Source organism: Andrographis paniculata, unplaced genomic scaffold, assembly GCF_009805555.1.
Source record: "Andrographis paniculata isolate CXL003 unplaced genomic scaffold, ASM980555v1 Contig54END, whole genome shotgun sequence".
NCBI classification, from domain to species: Eukaryota; Viridiplantae; Streptophyta; class Magnoliopsida; order Lamiales; family Acanthaceae; genus Andrographis; species Andrographis paniculata.
The window spans coordinates 5031664-5057845 of NW_026137589.1; the positions used below are offsets into that span (position 1 = coordinate 5031664).

At 37.5% G+C, this 26182-nt stretch overlaps 4 protein-coding genes and 1 pseudogene across 15 annotated transcripts; 1 reads left to right on the forward strand and 4 right to left on the reverse strand.

Moving 5' to 3' along the window:
- Positions 1–5352: 5352 nt before the first annotated feature.
- LOC127255509 (uncharacterized) lies at positions 5353–9331 on the forward strand. Of its 3 annotated transcripts, XM_051281038.1 has the most exons (8): positions 5353–5674; positions 5765–5974; positions 6280–6338; positions 6428–6530; positions 6687–8009; positions 8093–8253; positions 8333–8522; positions 8623–9331. In XM_051281038.1, the coding sequence occupies exons 2-8, from the start codon at positions 5824–5826 to the stop codon at positions 9210–9212; spliced, it is 2577 nt and encodes an 858-aa protein (XP_051136995.1). In that variant the 5' UTR covers positions 5353–5674; positions 5765–5823; the 3' UTR covers positions 9213–9331. The 3 variants fall into 3 exon arrangements, with proteins under 3 accessions (XP_051136995.1, XP_051136994.1, XP_051136996.1); XM_051281037.1 differs by having other exon boundaries at positions 6428–8009; XM_051281039.1 differs by lacking the exons at positions 5353–5674; positions 5765–5974; positions 6280–6338 and having other exon boundaries at positions 6428–6526.
- Positions 9332–9374: 43 nt separating this feature from the next.
- On the reverse strand, positions 9375–12942 carry LOC127255510 (transcription factor GLABRA 3-like). Of its 9 annotated transcripts, none has more exons than XM_051281048.1 (10): positions 12695–12942; positions 12355–12488; positions 12232–12266; positions 11625–11882; positions 11422–11518; positions 11270–11284; positions 11124–11180; positions 10189–11022; positions 9648–10091; positions 9375–9569 (listed from the first exon to the last, which is right to left on the reverse strand). In XM_051281048.1, exons 2-10 carry the CDS (start codon positions 12397–12399, stop codon positions 9498–9500), a joined length of 1857 nt encoding a protein of 618 aa, XP_051137005.1. In that variant the 5' UTR covers positions 12400–12488; positions 12695–12942; the 3' UTR covers positions 9375–9497. The 9 variants fall into 9 exon arrangements, with proteins under 9 accessions (XP_051137005.1, XP_051137003.1, XP_051137004.1 ...); XM_051281046.1 differs by having other exon boundaries at positions 12355–12497; XM_051281047.1 differs by having other exon boundaries at positions 12634–12942.
- A 1873-nt stretch (positions 12943–14815) lies between these two features.
- Positions 14816–17104, reverse strand: LOC127255963 (dynamin-related protein 4C-like). The gene has a single exon (XM_051281767.1). It carries the CDS (start codon positions 16970–16972, stop codon positions 14957–14959), a length of 2016 nt encoding a protein of 671 aa, XP_051137724.1. The 5' UTR covers positions 16973–17104; the 3' UTR covers positions 14816–14956.
- Positions 17105–18517: 1413 nt separating this feature from the next.
- Positions 18518–23632, reverse strand: LOC127255426 (uncharacterized; annotated as a pseudogene).
- LOC127255429 (uncharacterized) lies at positions 23325–26025 on the reverse strand. Of its 2 annotated transcripts, XM_051280942.1 has the most exons (6): positions 25551–26025; positions 25040–25106; positions 24701–24749; positions 24169–24213; positions 24025–24039; positions 23325–23680 (listed from the first exon to the last, which is right to left on the reverse strand). In XM_051280942.1, exons 1-6 carry the CDS (start codon positions 25863–25865, stop codon positions 23656–23658), a joined length of 516 nt encoding a protein of 171 aa, XP_051136899.1. In that variant the 5' UTR covers positions 25866–26025; the 3' UTR covers positions 23325–23655. The 2 variants fall into 2 exon arrangements, with proteins under 2 accessions (XP_051136899.1, XP_051136898.1); XM_051280941.1 differs by lacking the exon at positions 23325–23680 and having other exon boundaries at positions 23701–24039.
- Between the last annotated feature and the right edge of the window lie 157 nt (positions 26026–26182).

Below are 26182 nucleotides of genomic sequence, written 5' to 3' on the forward strand. Positions count from 1 at the left end.
ACATATTGTAATGGTATATAGTTTTTTTGGAAAAGAAAAGCATAACAATGATGCAAGACAACTCATGATAAAGTGAAGCTCACATGCTGCCATGAGGCCCACCCCCCACTTCTTCCCTAACCACTTCCCCATTATTATCATATGCTTCAACTTTATCTTCCCAATGTATTTGTAATTCTCATCATCTTCATGATTATGAAATTTGATTAGGTATCCATGCTTCAATAACTGCAAGAATAACACTATATATATATATATACCAACACGACTTTCAAGAAAAGGAAAAAAATGAATCAAGACCAACAACCATTGAAATTCTGTAATTTTCCATATCAAAATTTGCATAAATAAATACTGGTATAGGACTTGAAATGCCATTAAATTTCACCTAAGTAACTCTGCATTGCATTTTGATCAAATAGCATTAATATCTTTAAATGTTACCTCACAATGTGCATTTGCAGGATGTTTCTATTCAGCAAGAGTTTAGATCCTTCTTCTTTGTCGGTCCCCTAGAGCAAACACACATTCTTTCTCACTCTGTAACAGAATCAGGTATAATCAACCAGGTGGTAGTTATAGAAGAGCAACTTGCAAACCACTATCAGTGAAGAGGAAATGGCAATTTCTGCACCTGTCTGCATCGATATAACCAGGTTGTCTCCACCCAATGTGATCATTGATGATAATATCATATAATTCTATTGTTTGCATATCCAACAATCATGGAGTGCTATGATTTAACATCTTTCTTGACAGCCATTTTCCGGAATACTTACTTTCAACTCGACTAACATAACCAACAATTACTGCATTCTTCGAAACAAGATCTCGTACTCCTATTCCCTCAAATGGTTTTCTTGCATTGAATAGATCCCCACATTTTGCAGGCAAATCCACATGTGCACTTTGCACAGCTGGTCCCAATACCTTCCAAAACGAGCATGAACTCGGCATGCTGGTGTACGCAAAATTCATTAGGTTCAAATCCGACATTTTCATCTTCACAACTAACTCCAAAACCTCATGTGCATGCCCAGTCTGTTGCGTCTCCTCCATGATGTGCAGTCCATCATACATTGTTTTCGAAGCATCTGGCATACATCTTCAGAACTCCACACATATACATTTGAATCAACTAAAGACCTGCAAGCCATGGTTGCGGTTATCTACAATATCTGTAATTTAAATACAATCCATGCTTTGTTCATTTTCCTTGAGGAAACATGATAGCATGCCCCTGAAACACCACTTTTTGGCACGCCCTGAAATTATGCATTCCACACCACAACATTTGGATTTAGGCATTTGGGAAAACAGATAACAAGCATCATCTTGTCTTTCTTACCCTGACACAAACACTACGTAAATTAATAAACAAAACGATTCTTTCAGGCATTTGGTCGAGCACTTGGCGGGATTGAGTTTTCTTGCATTCTTGCAAGCAAATTCTCGCTAAATGATCGTAAAACTCAACTTCCTGCCTCTGTGATCTATGTATTTGAGAGCATCTTATACCACACGGTAGTTCGAAAATCTGAATCGACAATTTGGCTATAAATATACAAAAAAAATTTCTAAATTGATACGTGAAATTAATCGTACATGGATAATTTCCTTTTAATTTACACAAGAACTTCAATAATCTTACTCCCAATTCGCCCACATTAGCCTTCTCAAGAAAGAACTTTACGCACATCACTATGAGAATCATTGATCACTGATCAGAGAAATTAAAATTTGAATTTTCCACATCCCAAAACATCAATATATAAAAATTTCTCTCAAATGGGCCTCTCAATCCGCATTAATTTCAACCCATAATTTCAATATTTGAAATGGTCAAACAAAAAGACATCATCATCTTTATTCTTGAGCGTATCACACCAAATACTGAGATGGGCCTAAACTAAAACACCATAGACTTGGGCTTGAAAAAGATAACACAAAAACACAACGAAGATTATTACAGTAACTCAGTATCATTCACTCTCAGTAATTCTTGCATTCTGATTTTATTCTTTATATATATAAAGAATAAAAAGAGAAGACTAAAATTTTATGGGCGATGATGTTGATAGGGAGGTCGAGAAAATTCCAATGACAAACAAAGAATTGAGGATGCAATTTGGGTTTTCTATATTACAACGTGACGACAATTTATGATAATGAGTACAACCTTTGTCATTGTGTCGTATTTGTCACCAATTCCATGGATGCAAATAGAATAAATTCTTTGTGACCACCCATAATTTATTTGTCCTTACATATTAATTATCTCACTGCTCCAAGACTTTTTATACGAAATTTGTTCACACTAATATCAATTCTTTACTTATAATTTAACTCTTTAATCCATTTTATCTCATTTTATTTCTCGTAGTACAGTGGTTTAGTTTGAACAATAACACTAATTTAAATCTATGGAATTCAGCAACTTACAATCCCAATAACCTTTATAATAAACAAGACATTGTAATTAATTAGCAATTCAACTTCCCGATGCATGCATCTTCACCTCATCTCAATTCATTATTTCATTTATATAAATTTCTTAAATTAATAATTAGAATATTTTTGTAAATTAAAAACAATTTGAGCAAATCCATCCAATTTACCAAAAATGCCAACAGAAAGTGCTGGACAAAATAAATGCAGCAGTTGGCGTGGGGACCACCATTAAATTTAGTGCCCTCAGAAATCGACGGCTGGCATCACTTGCCAATCTATTCACATCCGGAAGATCCAGGATCTGAAATCCTAAATAGATCCACAGCGTCGAATTTCGCGGGGTCTACATTGTGAACGCTTTAGATCCATTTGGTGCTGGACTCCCTGGAGTTAGGGATTATTTTACATAAGTCAGCATCTTCTTCGCCCTTGCTCACAGGGAATCCTATGATTACTATTTACTACAATTCACTAATTACGTTGCTATTTACACATTTTTATACATAATTTTGTATCTATATTTTTTTTAATAAATATTTTCTATATGTAAATAAATAAAGAGTGCTGCTAAATGGGCAGATTTAGCCCAGAATAATTATTAATTATGTATTAATATATTAAAAGACTATTATACCCATAACTATTATACCCATATTAATTTATTTATTTCTATTTATTAAAAATAACGGTTATATTTTTATTTTTTATATTAATAAATTTTATTTTTCATTAAAAATATAAAAAGTATTTTCTCATTAATTGTAATAATTATATTTTTCTTGAATAACATATTTTATATTTTTTAATAGTAATTAATAATTAATTATGTAGTTTTTTATTTGTTCAATTTAAACTAACACTTAATATAGCAAATGTTGTATACGATTTATTTGGTAACGATTTAGAAGAAAATTATCAATTTGAAAATTTTCAAGCGGATAACATCGTGAATGCAGATATTCAACTTAAGCTCTGGTTGACCTAAATCCAGAACTTAATGCGAAAAGATTAGAGATATGTGAAAAATATTATTGATAGTTAGATATTTTCTCTTCTTATTTTATTTTTTCCAAATACATATATAAATATTATATTAAAATAAATAAGAACATAAAATAAAAACATCATAAAAATTTTCTCAAAAAATAACTAAACACACATTTTACATTCAATTGTTAGATTTTTTTATTTTATTTTTTGTCAATTTGAATTCTGATAAATTCAAGAATTCAAATTGACAAAAAAATATAACGAATATAAATCTAAAACAATGTTATATATATAAAAAATAATATTAAATGATAAGCATATAAATATTACTCCCTCTATCGTGCAAATCCGTGCTCATTTGATCGGGCACGAAAATTAATAAAGTTGGGTAACAATGGTTAATTTTTCCTCAGTAAAAAAAAATATATATAATAATTTTTTATTTAAAAGAAAAATAAGAATAATTTTCGATGACAACTCAAAAAAGAAAGTGAGTATAGATTTGAATGACGGTGAATAATAAACTATATATGTATATAATATAATATTAATAAATTATATAATTAATATATTTCCATATTAATAATTATATCTCATATTTATAACTAGTTATTATTGATAAAATATATGAATGATTGTCCAATCATTTCTCTTAGTATAATTAAAAGTTTCTAATGAAAAATATAAAAAGTATATAAGAGTCTTTCACTAATAATAATAATTTATTAATATTTCTGGCTAGCCAGAATATGCGCACCCAGAATTAACAATAAATAAATAGAGGCTTTGCTGCACTTATCACATTATTAAATAATAAAGACTTAGAACAAAAAATACTTCACACGTGTGTTATTAGAAACACGCTTCTGTTGTTACGACTGTTTACGTTTTCTCCTTAACTTGAAGTTACCAAAATGCCCTCACTTCCGACTTTTCACAAACCGATGCAGTGCACAGAATTCTAAATATCTTTTAATTTAAAATACCGAAAAGGCTCTGAATTATTTTGTACAACCTTATTTTTTGTGCCAACTTATTTGTACATTTTTTGCAAAGTATTTTTTATTTAATTTAATTAATTTATTTTTTATGTGTATTGCAACTAATAAATTTAATATGAAGAAAGTGTTTGGGATCTGATGCTGGTGAGCCACAGACATTGAAATAATTGATCGAGTATTCAATGGAAATAATAACAAAATTCAGTCGAATTAATATTAAAATAACCTGCAAAAACCACCAACTCTATTTCAAAATAAACAATGAAACAACCCTTCACTGATATTTCAAACAAAACTTCTGCCAAAACAATAAATTTGTCGAATATTTAAATTTATAATCAAATGCCGACAGTTTGATCGCACTGGAGGAGTTCTACAAACTTATAAGAATTTTAATTTTAATGAGATATATATATATATATTTTTCTCTTATATATAAATATAGATGCTACTGCACCAAATTTGTTGCCACTAACTTTGATAATTTATTTTAAAAATTGGCACCAATAGAAATAATTAATGCATTAATTAGAAGATTATAAATTTTGGACTCATAAAATCAAGAAATGATAATATTTATAAATTATTATTATTATTTTGTCTTCAGTCAAACAGCTGCCCGTGAGTTCATAAAAAGTCCTCATCAGTTCACAAGTTTTAATATTAATATCTAATCACTTCACCAATTATTATTATTACACTTCTTTTCTATAAAAATAAATAAAATAAAACAAACTATAGACTATAAAGAAATTTATTAATATTATTTTTAAATTTTTAATTATTATTATTTTTTTCTTAAAGCGTAATTAGATAAGACATGTTCTGAGTGTCAACTGTCAAGAAAGGGTTTAGAATAATCACAGGTTTATGTTTGGGGAAGAAGACAAATTTCATGGAAGAGGAAAATTCAGCATCTTGGTTGAGCTGAAAGATTTCTTGTGGTTGAAGGAGAACCTAAAATTGTGGCCATGTTATGCAGTCAACGTCACCACCATTCGCGAATTAATGCAGCTGGATGAAGCAATACTACAAATGGATGATGGACGCTGCTGGATAACAACAATTCACACTCCTATTTGTGCTGCTCTTCTTTAATGGCGTTTTCTTCCTCAATCATCTCTCTCAATAGCTGTTGATTCCCTTTCTTTCTCACCACATACACTCACTTCATCATAGTCCTCGGCATTGTCCGAATGATGCGTGTTAAGGACACTAAAAATGCATTCTTCGTAAGTGATGATTTATAAGTCTCTCCATGTGTTCGATGAATGTCCTGACTGAAAATTGTCTCTAATAATTTGCCCCTCTTTTCTTTGCAGTGACTGAGATTCTGTTTTATTTGAATGTCCTGATTTTGAGCACTGGATTGAATTCAGACATGGCGAAAAGGTCATCACGAATTCCAGAGGTGAGGGAGAGGACTGAGCTGAACTGTATGTGGGGACTGCTTAGCATTCTTCAATCCTGCCAGGGTTTTACAACCCCTAAGGTGATCTCCAACGGAAGGCCCGTTAGCCGACACGCCATTGGTATGAATTTGGGAAGTTTATTGCAGCTCAGTATTGTGTAATGAAGTACAATGTCTTCATGTTATTGTGGTTAGTTAACATGTCAATTTAGTTAGGTATCCCTGGTAGTAAATGCTTGGTATTGTAGTAGACTGTAATGACAGCAACTGGGCACTGTTTGGCCATAAATGGATGAGAGATATATTGTATGGCCATTAATGAAGGCTCTCAAGCTGCACATTCTTGGTTTTGATACTATTTTGGTTTGCATTGTGCTTCTCTTTAAAATTTGAATTCCCTTTCTAACTCTGGATCTATTGCACCAGATCATCCTAGTAGGCTCGACCAGCTTACCAGCTTTGATGGTGAATGTCGAAAGATACAAGTAAGCAGCTTGACATTCATCTATGTTTGACCTTTGGAGTATTTTGAAAGAATCCATTCATCGTGTGTGTTAATGTTTCGATTGTTCAGCTTCAGAATGTAGATTTGGATAGAGTTGCATTCAATGGAAGCTACAGAGGTTCGAGGAATCTTGAAAAACTTTTTACCGGGAACGATGCGGGACAGATGGTAGGTATGGGGCAGCAGCCTGTGAAAATGGATTCCAAACTTGTCGATGATCTTATGAATTGTAAGGAGAGAGCAAGGAAGAAAAGGGACAAGGCTTCTCAGTCATCTTTCTCTCACATGGATATTTCAGCTGATTCGACTTACCTGTCTTCTTCTGCAGCTGAAATATCATTGAAAAGGCTCACTTTGGCTGCATTACTTGAGGCAGTTTCTGCTGAGAATCACCCGGAAGAGAGTTTGGAGTCTGAATGTTTTCGGCGAAGCTTGAGTCTTGGAAACTACAGTGCAGCTGATCCGATTTACGGGGAGCGGATGTTTAAACAACAAAGAACAAAATCTGATTCAAAATCCTTCTCCGATGCATTAGAAGTGTTGAATTCGAACAAGGATAGTAGGATCATGGATCTGTTGCCTGAACCTGATTCTCTGCTCTCAAGGGGCTCTAAGAATATCTGTCGTTCTCGATCAGAGAGACAAACCATCAAGTCATTGCTTGATGCAAAATTGACGGAATACGAGAGGGAGAATGTGAGGACTTCTGGAAAGACTAGAAGTACACAGGCGAAAAAAGAGAAAAAAACGAATAAGCGTTCATTGCAGAAGCTCGGTTATCAGTGTTCGTGCTCTCCCAAGACAAGTTTATCCATCCAACCCAATGATAAAATTGTTGTGCTGCAACCGGCCTCACAGAGTGCAAAAAACGTTGAATATGTATCCTTCCATTGCTCCACGACTCAGTCACGCAGAAGTTTGAGTAGAATGATATCGGATGCCACAGCATCGTCCCTTACTTTCAGAGGATCGAAGAAGCAGCTGAAGAATACTGTTGGAATCCCTAGAGACTGTCCGAGTCAATGTTCAGTGAATGGAACTTCAGATGCACTTGCTCGTAACAAATCAGCTCGAGAAGCTGGTGATGACTGTATCCATTTTGGGGTCGACAAAAGGAGCTCTTGCACTTCTTCACCCAATGTGAATACAGATGGAGAGCTGTGGAAGAAGCAGGAGCTCAAATCCAGCAGGGATCATAATGCTGCTTGTTCCCCTGATAGAAATGGTAAGAGCAAGATAGAGTTTGATGTGATTTTGGAGGCGAAAAGAAGGCTTTCAGAAAGATTGGAGAAGCTAAATGATGTAGCGGCAGTGCAGGACGAAAAATCTGTAAGAACCTTGAGGCGGATTCTGGCTTCACCAAAGCATGAGTTTTTGCCACTTAGCCCAAGAAGAGAGAGCCAATATTGTCCTGGTTCGGCGCATACGAGATTAAGTCCTAATTACGCTTCTCTTGGAGTTGCAGAGAGTGGTTTCGAAATGCAAAATGTAAGAGAAAGAGCTTGTCTTAGTCCTTTAAGACCAAACACAGAGATGGCATTGTGTGCTGATTACAAAAATTATGATGCTTCTGAGAAAAGCTCTCTGATCCCGAGCCCTGATCAAGCTCACAAATCCGGTAGTTACATGGCAGGCAATAAGAAGTTTAATGGTAGAACTTTAACCTCTCTATTACACTTGTTTCCATTGTTCTATCTGCCTGTTGTTTTAATCTGTTTAGCAATGCTTCTACAGGCGATCCAAAGATTGTGGAAACTAATGGTGTCCTAGAACCCGAATCATACAATCTGGAAGTGTTGAATGATGTTAACTCCGGAGGTGTTACGACACCTTTGCTGATGGCAGACACAACTGACCTGCACAAGGACGATGACAGTGGAGTACATTCCTTAATGGTGAGTTGCATTTCGAACAAATCAAATTTCTAGAGTTCTTGGTTTACATGTTAAGCGAAAACTCCCTGGTGCTTCGCAGGATTCACTTTCAGAGAACGAAGCTTTTACATCGACAGCTGATGATTTCCAATCTACGCCTTCGAGCATCTACCAATTAGACATGGCTGAAAACATCAAATATCAAGAAGAGCATCAAAGCCCAGTTTCTGTCCTTGAACCATTTTTCATAGAAGACGGCAACAGTCCACAAAACATGACCCTTAAAACTGGTAATCACAACTTTGGTAGCTCATTAGATGACATGTATCAGCTACATTGTTTTTCAATTATGACGAAAGTGAATTAACTAGTTCTTCGAATCCTTTGCAGCTCAAAAAAAACTACGGCCACTTCGTCTTGACTTTGAGGAAAACTCAGTTGGGAATTCACCCCATGATCCAGCAACAAGTGAGAGTTCTTGCGCAGAAGAACAAGATCATCTCTCTGAGTATGTGCATTTGGTATTGCAGGCTTCTTGTTTAGATTGGGATCAGCTGTCAAAAATCACGATCCTTCCGGAAGAGTTGCTTTGTCCATCCTTATTTGATGAAGTTGAGTATCTGCTGACTGATTGCTTCTTCGATCCGAAACTTCTGTTTGATCATATAAATGAGGTTCTGATAGACATCCACTGCTCATATTTCTGCTCTTGTCCTTCCTCATCACTTGTGAAACCTAAAACCATGTCTGAGCCGCTAGCAAAGCTTGTGATCGATGAGGTAATGAAGCAAGCCGACTTCTATCTACTTCCTCAGACCGAGAGAAGAACACTCATTCAGCTAGTTTCGAAAGATGTGGAAAACAGCAGATCTTGGCTAGATGTTAGACTCGATACCGAACAGATTGTGGCTTACATTTCTGAAGACTTCCTCGAGGGATGCATCATCGATACGTTACTCGAGCCGAAACCCATCACATGAAATAAATACCTTTGTTCATATTATCAGTGTATTACATTTTGTATTTGTCCCTTCTTGTAGGCTTTAAACCATGTATGAAGAGATGTTTCTTGAATAAATCACAGTTTACTTTCCTTCAATGATAAATGAAAAAGATTTTAGTTGCAAAGCTCTTCATTGATCAACAGAATGACTTACCCTAAAACACAGTTCCTTATTGGAAATTCATTACATGGAAAAAAACGCCATGAAAGGACAGCTTTTGATTTTTACAGAAGTTGGAGAAACAGTTAGTATATATCATCTTCAAGACTTCTTGATGATCTTCTGAAGTGCTTGTCTGATCACACCTGCTGATGCTGCTTTCAATCCTTTGCCCTGCATTTCAAGCAGTTAGCAGTTAAGAATTCATAAACAGACTAATGGAAAGTTTCGATTCGGACAGTGCATTCGTACCTTGGCTTTTATAGTCAAGGAGAGAGTTCCATCGCTGTCCGAAGATTGAACTGTCTGGATATCCATATGCAGCTCATTTACGGCTGCCATAACCTCGAGCAACACATTCTTCTTCCACGAGCACCTCATCTCAATCACCACATCATTGTTTGCGACATTGACAGTCACATTATCAGCAGAGGCATTCCTCAGACGAATCTTGCTGCCATCAGATCCTGATTTATCAATTTCACAAGCTTTTCTCTTGTTAGACGACTGCTTCTTATTGTTGCTCGCCTTGCTCGGGCCGTAATTGTCTGAAGTCCTCTCGATTGCGTCATGAGGCTTGCTTTGTGTCGTTGAATCCACCTCGTGCGCTTCTTTGCACGATTCCAACTCTCCCACCTTCTTTTCAAGCTTTCTCAGGTACTCTATTGTGTGATCAAGTATCGAAACTTTGTCCACCTTCAAGAATCAAGTCAAAAGAAAATAAATAAATGATATAAGTTCAAACTTTTAGCTGAGATGATCATTTAACAATTAGAGTAACAGGTTTAGCTACCTTGCCGCCAGCTGGCACCAATGATCCAAGAATCGCGAACCTCTCATTTATCTTTTCTCGGCGCTTCCTCTCAGACAAGACATGGTTTCTGTCGATTTCCTCAGACTCAGGCTTGGATTTACCATTGCCTTTACTAGATTCACGACGGTTGTTTTCATGCATTCTGGCTACATCAAAGAGTACCTTTTTCAGTAAAACCTGATGTGATCCACTCTTAGGCACCTGACTTCTGAACAATCCATCGTTTCTCCAGCTAACGAAGCTTGATCGCCGGCCTCCATTGGTGAAATAAGGTCCTAGGATGAACTCATGGGAATTCTTCAAAAGGTTGGAAAGTACCATGTGGTAATGATTCTCATTCCCCTGGAAACCAGAGGCATTCTTCTGCTGATTGCATTCCTGATTGTCGCGCGTGCAGCTGTTTGTTTCCCTCTTCCCATCCGAGGTTGTGACTGGATCTCCATATGTCTGAGAAACGCAGTCGCTGGAAGTCATCGAATTGTTCAGACAATTGCTGACGGCATCATCCATCAGTGGCCAGTTCTGCACTTGTGAAGCCTCCCCATTGACAGTGCCTTCTAAGAAGTTTGATTCCTCTCTTAGCATATGATCAGCAAAATCGTTCGAACAGTTGTTTGGTGAACAAGCTTCCCTGTCTGGACTCTCCAGAATCCTGTCGAGACCATCTTGAGATATGTCTGCACGATCACAGGCGCCTTCATCAGTTGGGACAATGTTAGGGACTACATGGTTAGGAATCGTGGAAGGATTTGTCGAAGGATTCTCCAGGAATGAAGCTTTTATATACTGCACCAGGCTTAGATCCTCCGAAATCTGTTAAAAACATCGTCAAGTTTTCTTGTTACACCACTGTGAATGATTTTTTTTTCGATGGATTCATTCAAGTCTAATGAAACTCGATAGGAATCGCTTACATGTTCATTTGTTCCCAGCTCGACAACACCATCTAAATGTGGAAAGCACACAATTGTCTGAAAGTAAAGGCGGCAAACTTATTTTTCAGACATACTCATGCTTTTTGGCTAATCAGGACATCGAAACAAATTTGAAATATTAGTACCTGGATCGATGCACTCTGTAAGAAGCAATACGTGTCGAAGAATGCAAAAGTTTCGGGGCGAAATGCAGAGACAATGAAGTCAGAAACATCAGGTGGAACTTGAAAAAGGAACAATTCATTCAATGGTTGCATAAAGTGAACCTTCCACTTGCCTTTGCAAGCAGAGATCGGGCAAAAACTTTGGTGTCTGCACGGTGAGCATTGCACAGCCAGATTGTCTGATTCTTGACCAATGTCCTTCCAGGCAACCTTTGCATTTCGAAACAACAATTATCAAGATAATCATCTTCAACATCATCGATAAAAAAAAATAAAAAAAATAAAAAAATCAATGCCTCAACATAAAGACAATTACCCTTGGTCTGGATTGAACACAAAAGACATACAGACCAAGAAATACCACTCGGCATCAGTGAGGTCTTCGGGGGACAGTGCAGCTGTTGGCCTTTTAGCCTGAGGATTGGTTTCGCCGAGTGACAACGAAGCATACAGCTCTCGCAATTGATCGCTTCTCTGTAGTCCTAGCTGATCGGATGCATCGGATTCGGCTGCCTGAACTGTTTTTCTTGTCTTGATTTCACCATTGTAGTAGCCATCACTCCATTCCAATACCCTGAGAATGTTCGATTACACACAAGCTATAGCATTTACTAAGGTACATCCAATCATCAATGCATATTCACAGGAAATTAGGTCTGGATAAAATGCAATAGTGTAAGTAATCCTGATTTGAAATGGGATGTCTAATAGGAAATCAGATTTGGTTCACATTTAGTAAAGACAGCAGGAAACCCATAACTCCATCAAATCTAGAACAGATGGCCCATCAAAATTAGATGTGAATCAGAACCATAAAAATGAACCAAATTTAGAAAGAGATTATAAACAGCAAAAACAAGTCAACACAGAAAATCCCATCAAACACAGATCAAATTGAAACTAAATGACTTCAACCACAGCACCAAGACTTTATTTTGTGTGCACATTGCAGCAGATTCTGCAGTCAACAAGAACAAAAAAGAGTAGAAATCACATAAGAGAAAATAAAAAATTGGTTCTTTGGAGGGGGTGAGAGTGAAACTTACCCTGGTTTCCTGGATGAAATGGACCAGAAGATTGCATAGCTCCATTGAATGCTTCTAACAGCAAGAGCAAGCTGTTTCCTCAGATCCTGTGGCACTTCCTTCAGCCTGTGGTCTGCAGTAGCCATTCTGGACTTCTGCCCCATCTCCACAACCAAAGCATAAAAATAGTAACAATATTTGATTAAAACAAGATAAAATAAAATAAAACAACAACAACAACAGGGAAAGAAAAGATTTAAAACAAAAAGGTTAAAAAAAAGATAATGGGAAAACTCCAACTTGGTAGTTGACCGGATCAACTCTGGAGACGAAAAGGCAAAACTATGGCTGCTAACTGTACCTCCTGAATAAAGAGCTCAAGTATTCATTCCAAAACTTTTGTTTAACATAAACTAGACTTGAAAAGAAACGACAACAGTGACACTTAATTTACCCCTCCAGAAAGGCTCCCTTTTAGGAGCACGAAAATAAATGAGTTGTGGTAAAAGAAACATAGAAGTGAAAAGATTCCTTCGAAAGTCTGGGATTTGAAAATGAATACGAAACCCAATTAGTGAAATGAGCCACGATTCCCCAAGATTTTTTTGGGTATTTTATGTAGATAAGATCGAAACATCGAATTTATCGTTCATTTGACTTTTGAAGTCGCATGTGGTTTGGTGAGGACCGCTAAAATCGCGGTACCTTTTTCTTAATAATTCCAGCTTTGGAAACACGATTTCTACACAATTTTCAGAAAACGCTAAAATGTAAACGTCGTATTTATTTCATTCAGCTTAATTGTGACCCAAATAATCGAAACTTTTTTTAAAAAACAATTTGATTAGGTCGTGCTTTGACGAAAGTAGAAAATAATTGCAGACTAAATAGTTTCAATTATTGCATAAAAAGGCTGAAAAATATCGACAGCAAACTGCTGAGTTATTTATGGATCAGAATTTAGACAAAATAAAATTGACTTATATAAATTTGATTAATAAGAAATAATATCAGTCACAAATCTTTCAATTCATCAGACCCGTAGTATGAAGACGACTATAGGTGAAGGACATTCTTGTCATTTCACTACACTTCATAAAAAGAAAGGGCTCCACCGAACCCATGGGATTTACGAAAGTTTTTTTTTTTTTTTTTTTTGTACTTAAAAAAATAATGAATAATGTAATTTTATCTTGTGGTCAATATTAAATTTTAAAAAAATAATAATAATATAATAAGGAAATGTTTGATACGTTAATTGGTAAAAAAAATTGTTATGAATAAAAGGTATTGGAAGAGACTTTAATATGGATTTTTATATAGACGTGTAGAAATTAGAACCAAAAATTCCAACAACTTTATTGTGGTGTTTTCAATTAAAATCTTGTTCGTTTGATTTATTACATCCATTTTCTTGCTACTTTTATTTGTCGTTTCATTGAAGTTCTAACGTGTTTACTTTCTTTTTTTGCTTTTTTCCTATTCATATTTTACTCAATGGTCAATTTTATGAATGTGATGTGGGTATCTACATCAATACATTATAATTAAAATCTCTTATAAAAATAATATGATCATTCTTCTTATAAATACGGTTATTAATACGTCAAGGAATTGGTTTTCAAGATTGCCAACTAATTAAATATATATATATATATATATATAGAGAGAGAGAGAGAGAGAGAGAGAGATTTTTTATATCTTAATAAAGCAATCATTATTGGTGATGTTTGGCATATAATTTTAAAGTATGTTCATTATATGCTGAAAGAAACAAAAACATTTAAGGTATGACAATACGTCTTGTGCTATTTCATTTGTATCAAATTGGAATTCTATAAACTATCAAATTCTTGTGTGTTCTTCTTATCTCCTATTTGTTGGATCTTTTTTATAAATAAAAATAAAATGATATATATGTTTTTAAAAGGAGGAAGTCATCTGATCTGTCAAATTAATTTACACTTACTTTGGTTGAGCAAGTGCAACAATAAAATTGGTGGTGTGGTCCTTTCTTGTCCTCTTATTTTTTCTTAATTACTACAAAAATCTAAAGGATAGTGATGGGGTTTCAAGAAATTGCCATAACATAATCCTATTTGAGCCCAAAAACCTTCACTTATTTTAGCTATTACATATTTCAAAATATTACTTTTTGTTCGTTTTACCATTTACACTCTTTGATTTAGAAATATTTATAAGTTAATAAATTTTATATTAGTTACATCATTGTAAAATAATATTACTAGGGTGCATGATTATAAGTAAAGGGCCTTGAATTTGACCCAATAATTAGCCCAGTTTACAATAAATGGGCTAGGCCCTAAGACTTAGGCCTGAGTATGGCCCGATTTGAACCTATGGCAACCCGGCCTTATTCGATAAATTTCTACATATATTTTTTCATTTAAAAAAACCATTTTAAATTATATTATTCTAAATATTTTTTTAAAAGAAAATTGGATAATCAAAACCCAACATCTTCTCAAACTTAAGACAATGTTTAATTTTGGAACTTTGAACAGCACACTTAGCAAAATCTAACACACCATCATGAACGCCAATACAAATAAAAACATACTTAAAAACTGAAATCCAATCCTCCCTTCAATCCATCCATTAATTAATAATCAACGTCGGAAGCGATTGTATCCATGATGTCCGAGACAACATCCTTGGACTCCTTCAGCAGCTCTATGCTGTTCATAAACCTCTTTCTCTTCTCCGAAATCGACGGCGACTCGCCGAGCATTCGATCGAGTCCCCGCCCGTCTTTCCCCATAACTTCTTCGATTATTTCCTTCTCCAAATCCTTATTCACGAGATTATTAATCCCGAACATCATATGCAACGCCAAATTATCCACCATTCGTTTCAACGCAACTTTCCAGTACGCGACAAGCCTCATTTTCAGATCGAAAGCTTCTTGCACGACTCGCCCCTGGCTCCTTAAATGTGCCACGTCAACCTCACCGTAGTCGTCGATGCAAAGCTTCGACGGCTGGTAATAATCCTCCATAATCCTCATCAATTGAGGTTGGAAAGATATGAACTTATTACATAAAACCATGTATTCGGGATTACACGTGTAGTCCGTAAGCTTCTCCATTTCGATCAGATCCTTCATCATATCGATCAAATGCTGCTTCCTTCTTGCAATGAGATTCTGCGCCGCCCTTTTCGTCGGGACAACAAGCTGCGGATAATTCTCCGCGTGCTTCATTAGCACCGAAACAACGACGTTTCCTATGTATGTCCAAGCGCTGTCTACGCACTCGAATGGCATTGCAGACACACACTTGATCTTCCTCTGAAGAAGTGTAAGAAAAGCAGTTCTTGGCAAGAAATTCGGCAGCTGGATCGATTTCGCCTCGGCCAAGACACTGATTTCATCGATCAAGAACTGATTTTTACTGTCTGAACCGATATGATCTGCCTGAATTTTGCCTGAAAATTTATCCAGCAATTCAGCTAATCTTGCACTGGAATGCATTTCCTTTTCATCGGGATATTCATCGTACTCTCCCCTGAGTAAGATTTTCCTCAAAGATTCCTTAGCAGAGCCGATGATACTCATGAACGAAGTCAGAGCATCAGACACTGAGGTAAGAACTTTGGGCAATTTGTTAACGCTTTCGATGTTCCACGTCAGCTTTTCGTCGATCTTCTTCACAATGTCCGGCAGGCATTTCACGATGATGGTCGCCTGAATCTGAACCAGTTTTTGTGCCAACACAGGAATCCCTACCATCGATTTGCTGATCTTCGACAGAAGAGGATGTTTCTCGAACAATCTGGATTCTTCCCCTCTGGCTTCCTCGTAGGTTTCTTCCCCAATTCGATTTCTTACACAGACGTAGCCAAGGCCTATGTTGACGTCATCGGCGGTTACCTTCTCCAGCAGGCCTTCCGGAGCTTTATCTGCTTTAGTCACGACGGCCAGCGTCCTCTGCCCCGTCTTGTCCACGCGCTGCGACATCCTTATCGACTCGCAGGTAGTGAAGTCGACGCTCGCCGACAGAACATTTAGGATAATACTCTCTTCAGGAGTAATGTACTCCATGATTATGCTCGAAATCTGTTCGTATATATCCTCTGGCTGTCCGTGGACAGGAACTCGAGTGATTCCAGGAAGATCCACCATGGTAAGATCAGGAACGCCGTTTTTTTTCACGGTTAGGGTTAGCGGATTGTCGGAAATCCCCTTTCCATCTCCGGCGATTTCATCGGTCGCCATTACAATGGAGTTGGGGATATTTTCCTCGTCTGTCTGGACAACTTTTCCGTCGTACTCTAAGAAGAATTCAGGGTTTGGGGAAGAATGATTCTGCAGACGCATAATGAGAGGGACCCTGGTGCAGATTCCTTGTCCTCTGGGGAGGCTGATTCCGGCGAGGGACTCGAGGACGCTGGACTTGCCGGAGGATTGGTCGCCGACGACGACGATGGTCGGGAGCTGGATGCCTTCTTGCATTATCTTAAGGTTGCGGAGGCGGTCGACGGCGTCGAGGAGGGGGCGGATCCTGTCGTTGTACGAGGATACAATAGGCGCCGCTGCTGCTGCTTCTTGGATGCTAACGTGCGCCATCTTCTGCTGAATCATGTCTGAAGAAGAATTTCTGCTGTTCTTGCAGGACATGGTTGGGATTAAGCGACTGAGCAATAGTAATGAATACTTATAATTATTAGTGTGTGTGTTTTTTTGTCTGGAGAAGATGAAGGAGCCATTTATAAAGAGGGTCGGACGTACATACAGTATACATACATACAGCAGCCGTACAATTTCCCTTCGGCCTAAGTATCCGATTCCAAAGAAAGTGTGAATACTGTAAGAAAAAAGAATCCGATTTCCAAGAAAGTGTGAATAATGTAAGAAAAAAGAAATTGTTTATAGAGTAATTTTGAATTTTTTATCACTGTTTAATTTTTGAATAGGTTACATCATTAAATATGGAGTGTGTATAATTTTTTTTTTAATTTAAAAAATTTAAAAATCTGTCTTAAGTTTTATTTCTATATATATATTTAAAATAAAAGTAAGAGTTTTCTGTTTTGGCAATAACTCAACAGAGAAAATGAATATAAATTTAAAGAAAATAAAATTAATTTTTAATTTTTTTCAATTTAAAATTTTCATAAGCTTCCTGTTTAAACAGAGGCAATAGTAATTTGATGACAGCCTTGTCGATCGTATCTGCTTAGCTTCTGCGGGAAGGTTTGCAATAAGAGATGCTTTATACGAAGACTAAAGACTTTTGGATGACCAGGCACAAGCACAGCTATTTTCTTCTTCATCAAAGACTTTTCGGGTGTGTTTGTATTTTCTTCTTCGTCAAAGATTTTTCGGGTGTGTTTGTCTGGGAGTTTTGAATTTTGAATTGGGATTTGAACTGTAAAAATTTTGAATTTGAATAATTGTATGATATGATATAAATAGAAGTTGATGTGATATTTTAAATGTAAAATTAATTTTTAATATAATATAAAAATAAAAAATAGATGTTTGATTTAATATTTTGAGGGAGGAGGAGAAAGGAAAAATGGGATGAACAGTGGAAACTCGATGAAGAAGAAAATAGCCACCTTGACTTGATTTAAGGTTTTCTTAACGAAATTCATATATTTGCTGTATTCATTTTTTAGCTACAAGAGTGTTTAAAATTATTGGAACAATTTAAGTTTTATTTATTTTTGTTGAGGTTCAGATGTTATAAAAGAAATTCATTTAATTATTTTATGAGTCGAGCTAAGGTATTTATTTGTACAAGAGCCTTTAAAAAAGCTTAAATACCATCTTTCTTATTATCGTAAGATTCCTAGTCCCATTTGTTTATGATTTCTTTCTCTTGCTTTTGGATTTATTTATATTTTAGATTTTTTTTTTTTTTCAAAACAAGAAAAAACCCATTGGGTATTAAAGATAGAAACAGTTAGAAAAACAAGAATAACAACACTTTGTGAGTGGAAAGACCAAGAAGACCATAAAGAAAGCTTAGCCCTGCCCATTTCCCTTTCCTCTTTGTTAGCTTTCCAAAGTGCAATAATGGGGATTAGAGGCTGTTCCCCTTCCTTTATTTTATTTTGTTTTTGTCTTTACATGTTCTCCATGACATTAGTAAGGGAATCAAATTGACATATACTTCTTCAATTTTATAATAGTGACAACAATAATAGAGAAATAACATCAAGCAAAAGAAAACTAAATTAAATAAAGAAAAGCCATCACAGTTCAAATACTAATAAACTCAAATCAAGACCAACAACAGAAAATTCATTTAATGGCAGAAACTAAACACAACCAGCTGCATAACTCAAAACAAACTAACATCAGCAGAAAAACCTTAAAACAGGACATCAAGCTAAGCTAAAATCAATCGAAATCAGCAATGCAACTGTCCATAATGTTAGAAACAACATCTTTGGACTCCTTAAGCAGCTCAATGCTGTTCATAAACCTCTTCCGCTTCTCCGCAATCCCCGGCGACTCGCCAAGCATCCGGTCGAGCCCACGACCATCTTTCCCGACAACCTCCTCGATTATCTCCCTCTCCAAATCCTTGTTCGCCAAATTGTTGATGCTGAACATCAGATGTAAAGCCACATTGTCCACCAATCTTTTTAAAACAACCTTCCAGTATGCCACAAGCCTTATTCTCAGATCAAAAGCTTCTTGCACAGCAGAAGCATGCTTCCATAAATGCTCAACATCAAACTCACCATAGTCATCAATGCACAGTTTTGCAGGTTCAGTAGGGTTATCAATAACGTTCTTCAAACTTTCGTGCTAAGAAAGGAACTTGTTGCAGAAGCAACGTACACCGGAGCACAAGTATAATCTGTTACCTTCTCCATTTCAATAAGATTCTTAACCGTGTCCATTATTTGCTGCTTCTTTCTGGAAATGAGATTCTGACCAGCCCTTTTCGTGGGAAGAATGAGCTGTGGATAATTCTCAGCATGCTTCATGAGGATTGAGACAAAGGTAGGTCCAAGCGCATTCCACACACTGAAAAGGCAGATCGGACACCGCCTTGACTTTCCTTTGAAGAAGTGAATTGAACGCTGTTTTTGGTAAAAAGTTCGGCAGCTGAATCGACTTGGCTTCAGACAAAACACAAATCTCATCCATCAAGAATGGATCTTTGTTGCAACGGTCAGCCTGCATTTTTGCAGAAAAATTATTCAGCATCTCAGCCAATCTAGCACTGGAATGCATCTCCTTAACATCAGGATATTCATCGTACTCCCCCCTGAGGAGGATCTTCTTCAACGACTCTCTAGCAGAACCAATGATGCTCATGAATGCCGTCAGAGCATCCGCCATACAAGTCATGTTCTTGGGCAATTTGTTCACGTTCTCAACGTTCATATTCAGCTTGTCGTCGATCTTCTTCACAATGTCCGGCAGACATTTCACGATGATGGTTGCCTGAATCTGAACCAGCTTCTGAGCCAACACAGGAATCCCCACCATCGACCTGCTTATCTTCAACAGAAGAGGATGTTTCTCGAACAGCATGGATTCTTCCATCCTGGCCTCTTCGTAAGTTTCTTCCCCAATGCGATTCCTGACACAGACATAGCCGAGGCCAATATTAACATCATCGGCAGTTACCTTCTCTCGCAGGCCTTCCGGAGCTTTATCTGCTTTAGTCACGACAGCCAGTGTCCTCTGTCCTGTCTTGTCCACGCGCCGCTAAATCCTTATCGACTCACATGTAGTGAAGTCGACACTGGCCGACAAAACATTCAAGACAATACTCTCTTCAGGAGTAATGTACTCAATAATTATGCTCGAAATCTGCTCATAGATATCCTCCAGCTGTCCATGCCCTTGCACTCTGGTAATTCCCGGAAGATCCACCATTGTAAGATCAGGAACTCCAGCTTTTTTCACAACCAGAGTCAGCGGATTATTGGAGATCCCCTTTCCATCTCCAGCAATCTCATCGGTCGCCACTACAATCGCATCCGGGATATGTTCCTCATCTGTCGGGACAACTTTTCCATCATACTCCAAGAAGAACTCAGGGTATGGGGAGGAATGATTCTGCAGCCGCATAATCAAAGGCACCCTTGTGCAAATTCCCTGCCCTCTGGGGAGGCTGATTCCGGCAAGGGACTCGAGAACACTGGATTTCCCGGAGGATTGGTCGCAGATGACAACAATGGTGGGGAGCTGGATGCCTTCCTGCATGATCTTGAGGTTGCGGAGGCGGTCGACAGCGTCAAGGAAGGGGCGAATCCTGTCGTTGTAGGATGATACAATAAGGGCATGTTTTGCAGCTGCTGCATCATCTGCAATACTAACAAGAGCCAGCTTCTGCTTTATGTCTGCCATTGTTGTGTTAGCTCTCTCTCTCTCTCTCTGTCTACAAGCAAAAGTCAGTTGGAGATGAAATACATAAGAGCAAGGAGCAGTATTTATAATGAGTATCTATAAACAAGAACGGTTTGATTTCCCATAATCACTCTTTAATTACCTTCGCCTGTTAAGATAGAAGCTGCAGAGACTTACCTCTGACACAGGTAAAGTAAAATCAGATCATTATTTTGGCCCTTCCAGTTTTCGAGAGAGAGATTCTAAATTGTCAGACAAAAACCTGGGAAAAAGCCATCAAGATACAGCAGTACTTTTTTAATATAAAAAAAAAAAAAAAAGTTGCAATAGAAAGTTGAAACCATGAATTTATGATAGTACGTAAAATTGATTCGCCATACTTATTTCTAGCAAAGATAGATTTAGCATCAACATTGCAAACATAACCAGGAAACAGTGACTCAAAAGCACAAGAAAGCAAAGTAGGCATGACCACACCAAAATCAAACTTGATCAAAATCACCAGACAACCTGTCCATGATGTTAGACACAACATCCTTGGACTCCTTCAGCAGCTCAATGCTGTTCATGTACCTCTTCCTTTTATCAGCAATTGCCGGAGACTCTCCAAGCATCCGGTCAAGCCCACGCCCGTCTTTCCCAATTACCTCCTCGATGATCTCCACCTCCAAGTCCTTGTTCACCAAATTGTTGATGCTGAACATTAGGTGTAAAGCCACATTGTCCACTAATCTTTTTAGCACAACCTTCCAGTATGCCACGAGCCTCATTCTCAGATGGAAAGCTTCTTGCACAGCAGAAGCATGCTTCCGTAAATGAGCGACATCAACCTCACCATAGTCATCAATGCATAGTTTTGTGGGCTTAGTAGGGTTATCAATAATGTACTTCAAACTTCCCTGGTAAGAAAGGAACTTGTTGCAGAGGACAACGTACTCTGGAGCACAAGTGAAGTCTGTTACTTTCTCCAGTTCAATAAGAATTGTAACCGTGTTCACTAATTGCTGCTTCTTTCTGGAGATGAGATTCTGAGCAGCCCTTTTCGTGGGAAGAATGAGCTGCGGATAGTTCTCAGCATGCTTCATGAGGATTGAAACAACAATATTTCCTAGGTATGTCCAAGCACATTCCACACTGAAAAGGCAGATCCGAGACTCCCTTGACTTTCCTTTGAAGAAGTGTATGGAATGCTGTTTTTGGTAAAAAGTTTGGCAGCTAAATCAACTTGGCTTCAGACAAAACACAAATCTCATCCATCAAGAATTGATCTTTGTTGCAATGGTCAGCCTGCATTTTCATAGAAAAATTATTCAGCATCTCAGCCAATCTAGCACTGGAATGCATCTCCTTATCATCGGGATATTCATCGTATTCCCCCTGAGTAGGATTTTCTTCAACGACTCTTTAACAGAACCAATGATGCTCATGAATGCAGTCAGAGCATCCGCCATACAAGTCATATTTTTCGGCAATTTGTTAATATTCTCAACATTCCAAGACAGCTTGTCCTCAATTTTCTTCACAATGTCTGGTAGGCATTTTACAATAATAGTTGCCTGGATCTGAACCAGCTTCTGGGCCAACACAGGAATCCCCACCATGGACTTGCTTATCTTTGATAGGAGTGAGTGTTTCTCAAACAGTCTTGATTCTTCCACCCTGGCTTCCTCATAAGTTTCATCACCAATACGATTTCTGACACATACATACCCAAGGCCAATGTTGACATCATCAGCTGTTACCTTTTCCAGCAGGCCTTCCGGGGCTTTATCTGCCTTAGTCACCACTGCCAGCGTTCTCTGTCCTGTCTTGTCCACACGCTGTGACATCCTAATCGACTCACATGTAGTGAAGTCGACACTGGCCGACAAAACATTCAAGATAATGCTTTCTTCAGGAGTGATGTATTCCATGATAATACTTGAAATCTGCTCATAAATGTCCTCTGGCTGTCCATGGAGTAATTCCAGGCAAATCCACCATAGTAAGATCCGGAACACCTTTCTTTTTCACCACCAGAGTCAGCGGATTATTGGAAATCCCCTTGCCATCTCCAGCAATTTCATCTGTTGCTGCTACAATGGCCCGGTATATGCTTCTCATCATTCACATCAACCCTTCTTCCATCATACTCCAAGAAAAACTCCGACTGAGAAGCAGACTGATTCTGCAGCCTCATAATGAGAGGCACCCTCGTGCAAATCCCCTGGCCTCGTGGGAGGCTTATCCCCGCCAGGGACTCAAGGACACTTGATTTTCCCGAAGATTGGTCACCAACAACAACAATGGTGGGCAGCTGGATGCCTTCCTGCATAATCTTCAGGTTCCGAAGGCAGTCCACAGCATCCAGGAGTGGCCGTATCCTGTCATTGTAAGAGGATACAATAGGCGCACACTTTACGGTTGCATCTTCAACAATAGCAAGAGCCATCTTCTGCTCATTATCTGAAGGTGTCCCTTCCCCAACTAAAGCTACACCCATCCCCTTATTGAAAGCACTCTTGTTCTTCTTGCCTGTCATGGTTTTGTTGGTCAACAAGCTAGTTGGTATCGGGTAGAGTATGATGCATATACTTTGGTGTCTTGGTGAAGATGAAAGATAGTGAGGAGCAGTATTTAACGGGTGTACACAAGAACCGTACCTTTCCCCAGCATTGAGTGTCAACGTTATTCCATCACTCCAATTTACTTCTCCTGTAAGAGAGCTGTAAAGACTACCTCAATCATGGAATCAGATGAGACAAAACAATAATATGGATCATAATTTCTTCTGACCCTTCAATTTCCAAGAAAGAGATTTCTAAGTTCTCAGACAAACCTGAGAAAAAACTGTTATAATGCAACAAAACTGATCAAACATCTATAAATTTCTGCCAACACCTCTCCCTGCCGGTTACATCAGCGACAAACTCATTAAACAAGGACTTAATGCGGCAATTGGAACCACGAATGGGAATCCAGGGAGATGATTAGAATCACCACTAGCATTCAATTTTGAATCTTCCTCTACAAAAGGCAAATAATACTCACCATAATTTTAAGGTGCATACAATGAAAAAACACATATATAGATACAAAAGTAACACCAAGACTTTCTTCCTAAGTGCGAGTTGTTCGAATGTAGTGGGAGGGCTGGAACAACTGCAGGAAAGAGTTCCTACCGATCTTATCTTCTATTACTGAATTGAGTGAATTTCAATTCTAAAAGAACTCACAGTAGATACCATTGCGATCTTAGGGAAGGTACGAAACAACATGGACAAGGACTGGGATTGCCAGTGGCTCAATCTTAGTTGAATCAAGGGAATCTAACAAGTCTATTTACAGCAATGTCTAATGCCTCAACTTGCCTCCGGAGAATTTTTCTGAAATTTTATTAAGGAGAACAAGAGCTCTTCGGGTATTTGCCTTGTCTAATAATGTCTATGTGATGGAAAGATTTTGATCCCATCTTCTCAAGACATGGAGGAAATACAACTTAATATAAAGGATACAACTGTGTGGCAAGAACCTCCATCCCTTTAATTTCTTCATTCAACCTGCAGCAAATTACAGATGGAGGTACATAAGAAAGTTTGAACTGTTGAAAACTAAAGATCAAGATTCAGCAATTTTGCAGAATATCCCACAGAACAAATAGAGATTGTTCATTAGTGTGGCACCATAAAAGCAGAAAAAGATGGATCACTTTTTGTCTGAAGAAAACTCTACAATCCCAACTTAACAACCAGAGCAAATGTTTACCAATTGTCAGCATGCTGTGTCTTTCTGGCATAGATTTGGGGGAATAAAATTGAGATTATTAAAGCACAACATAATTCTGATTAGCTTCCCCAGTATTTCCCATGTTCAAACAGAGTTTTGGCAGCTGCTACAGTGTTTTAAATATCCAAAGTGTTTTTACGAAAACATTAATGTTATGGTCAGGAATCTTGCGCCCAACTTCTCAGGGATGATTCTTCAACCGCATGCTAATTAAGTTCATGAGAATAAAAAATACCATAAAGGCCTCAAGAAGGTTCAAACCTCAGACAAGAATTTATGTATCGATTTCCTTTTGTAGATGCATCAAGCACTGCATCACAACAAAAGAAAGCAATATTAATGCCCCAAAACATAAAAGGACAGATAAAAAATCACCATAATGAAAATCGCCCAAAAACTCAAGAGGATATTTCCGTAATCAACACCTAACTAAAATAGGAAATCAAGGATACAGTGTGTGAACCTACCCACTCCCATTTCCCAAAGGATAAGACTTTCCAAAAAAACAAAATAAAAGAGGAACATATGTTATAACTATAAGTCAAAAAATAGCATGGAGCCTTGTATTCTTGAAACATTTCAATTGAAATTTCAATTTACCACATTCTTGTAGGTGACCAGCTGCATCACTGAAGCAGTTCATATGATCAGCAGTAGAACTGGTGGCCTAGAAATCAAAACACCCAAATTAGAAGGCTGAATCAAACTACAGAAATAGTGAGTAACAAAAACACCTTCAAATATGTGGTTATAAATACTAACACCATTAAATTAACAAATGAGAGCAAATCGGCCGTACGTCCATACAAAACCTATTAATATAAGAGTGATTTACAAATTCCTGGTTGCTAATGATGCATACAAAATGGATTTGAGCATAAACTGTTCGCGAGTTTCTAGTAATGATTTGAGAAAATAGACAGCAGTTTAGAAACGAAAAGGCTAGGGCATACCTAATAGCTACAGCATAATTGTAATCAATACAAGCAATACATACAACATTAACATAAAAACAAGTTAAGGAAAATCAAAATCTGCACAACACACGCTTTGAAGTGACGTAAAACACTTCCCTTGACGAAGTAAACGAGCAAAGATCGAAATTAGCAACCTCGGAAAGTGATAAACGAAGAGAAGAGAAAACAGATGAAAAACTCTCGGCAATCGCAGCGGTATCCCTCTCCACCGCCTCCAGAGCCTTTAGGATCCCCTTCCGGCTGTCAGACGCCTCCGGCTCCAGCAACTCATTTCCATTTACTGCTTCTGCAACTTCCTGCTCTCCATCGCCCTCCAAATGGCAAGTCAAATCCCGATCTCCCACCTCCGCTGACACTAACGAATTTGAGCTGCCGTTGGCCGTTCCTTCGGTCTCCATGGATGTGAGAAAGACCAACCATACAGATCGATCAGGTTTATATATATGCATATGATATTGGGCCACTGGGCCGCTTTTTTAAAACTAAAAATCGCATCTTTAAAGATTAGGACAAAAGATCTCTGAGAATTGGTCCAGCCTAACAGGGACATGGCATTCTCCCATGTTTTCTAACATTTCAAGATTCATCTTTCACATGAAATCGAGCAGTACAGCTTGTTATAATTGACCATTTTTAACATATCTGAAGTTGTAAAACTGGTGGATTTTTCACATATAACATATTTTTATTATTCAAGATGTTTTTAGTTTTTTATTAATAAAAATATATTATTTATTTTATAAAAAATTATTTAAATAAAAAAGCA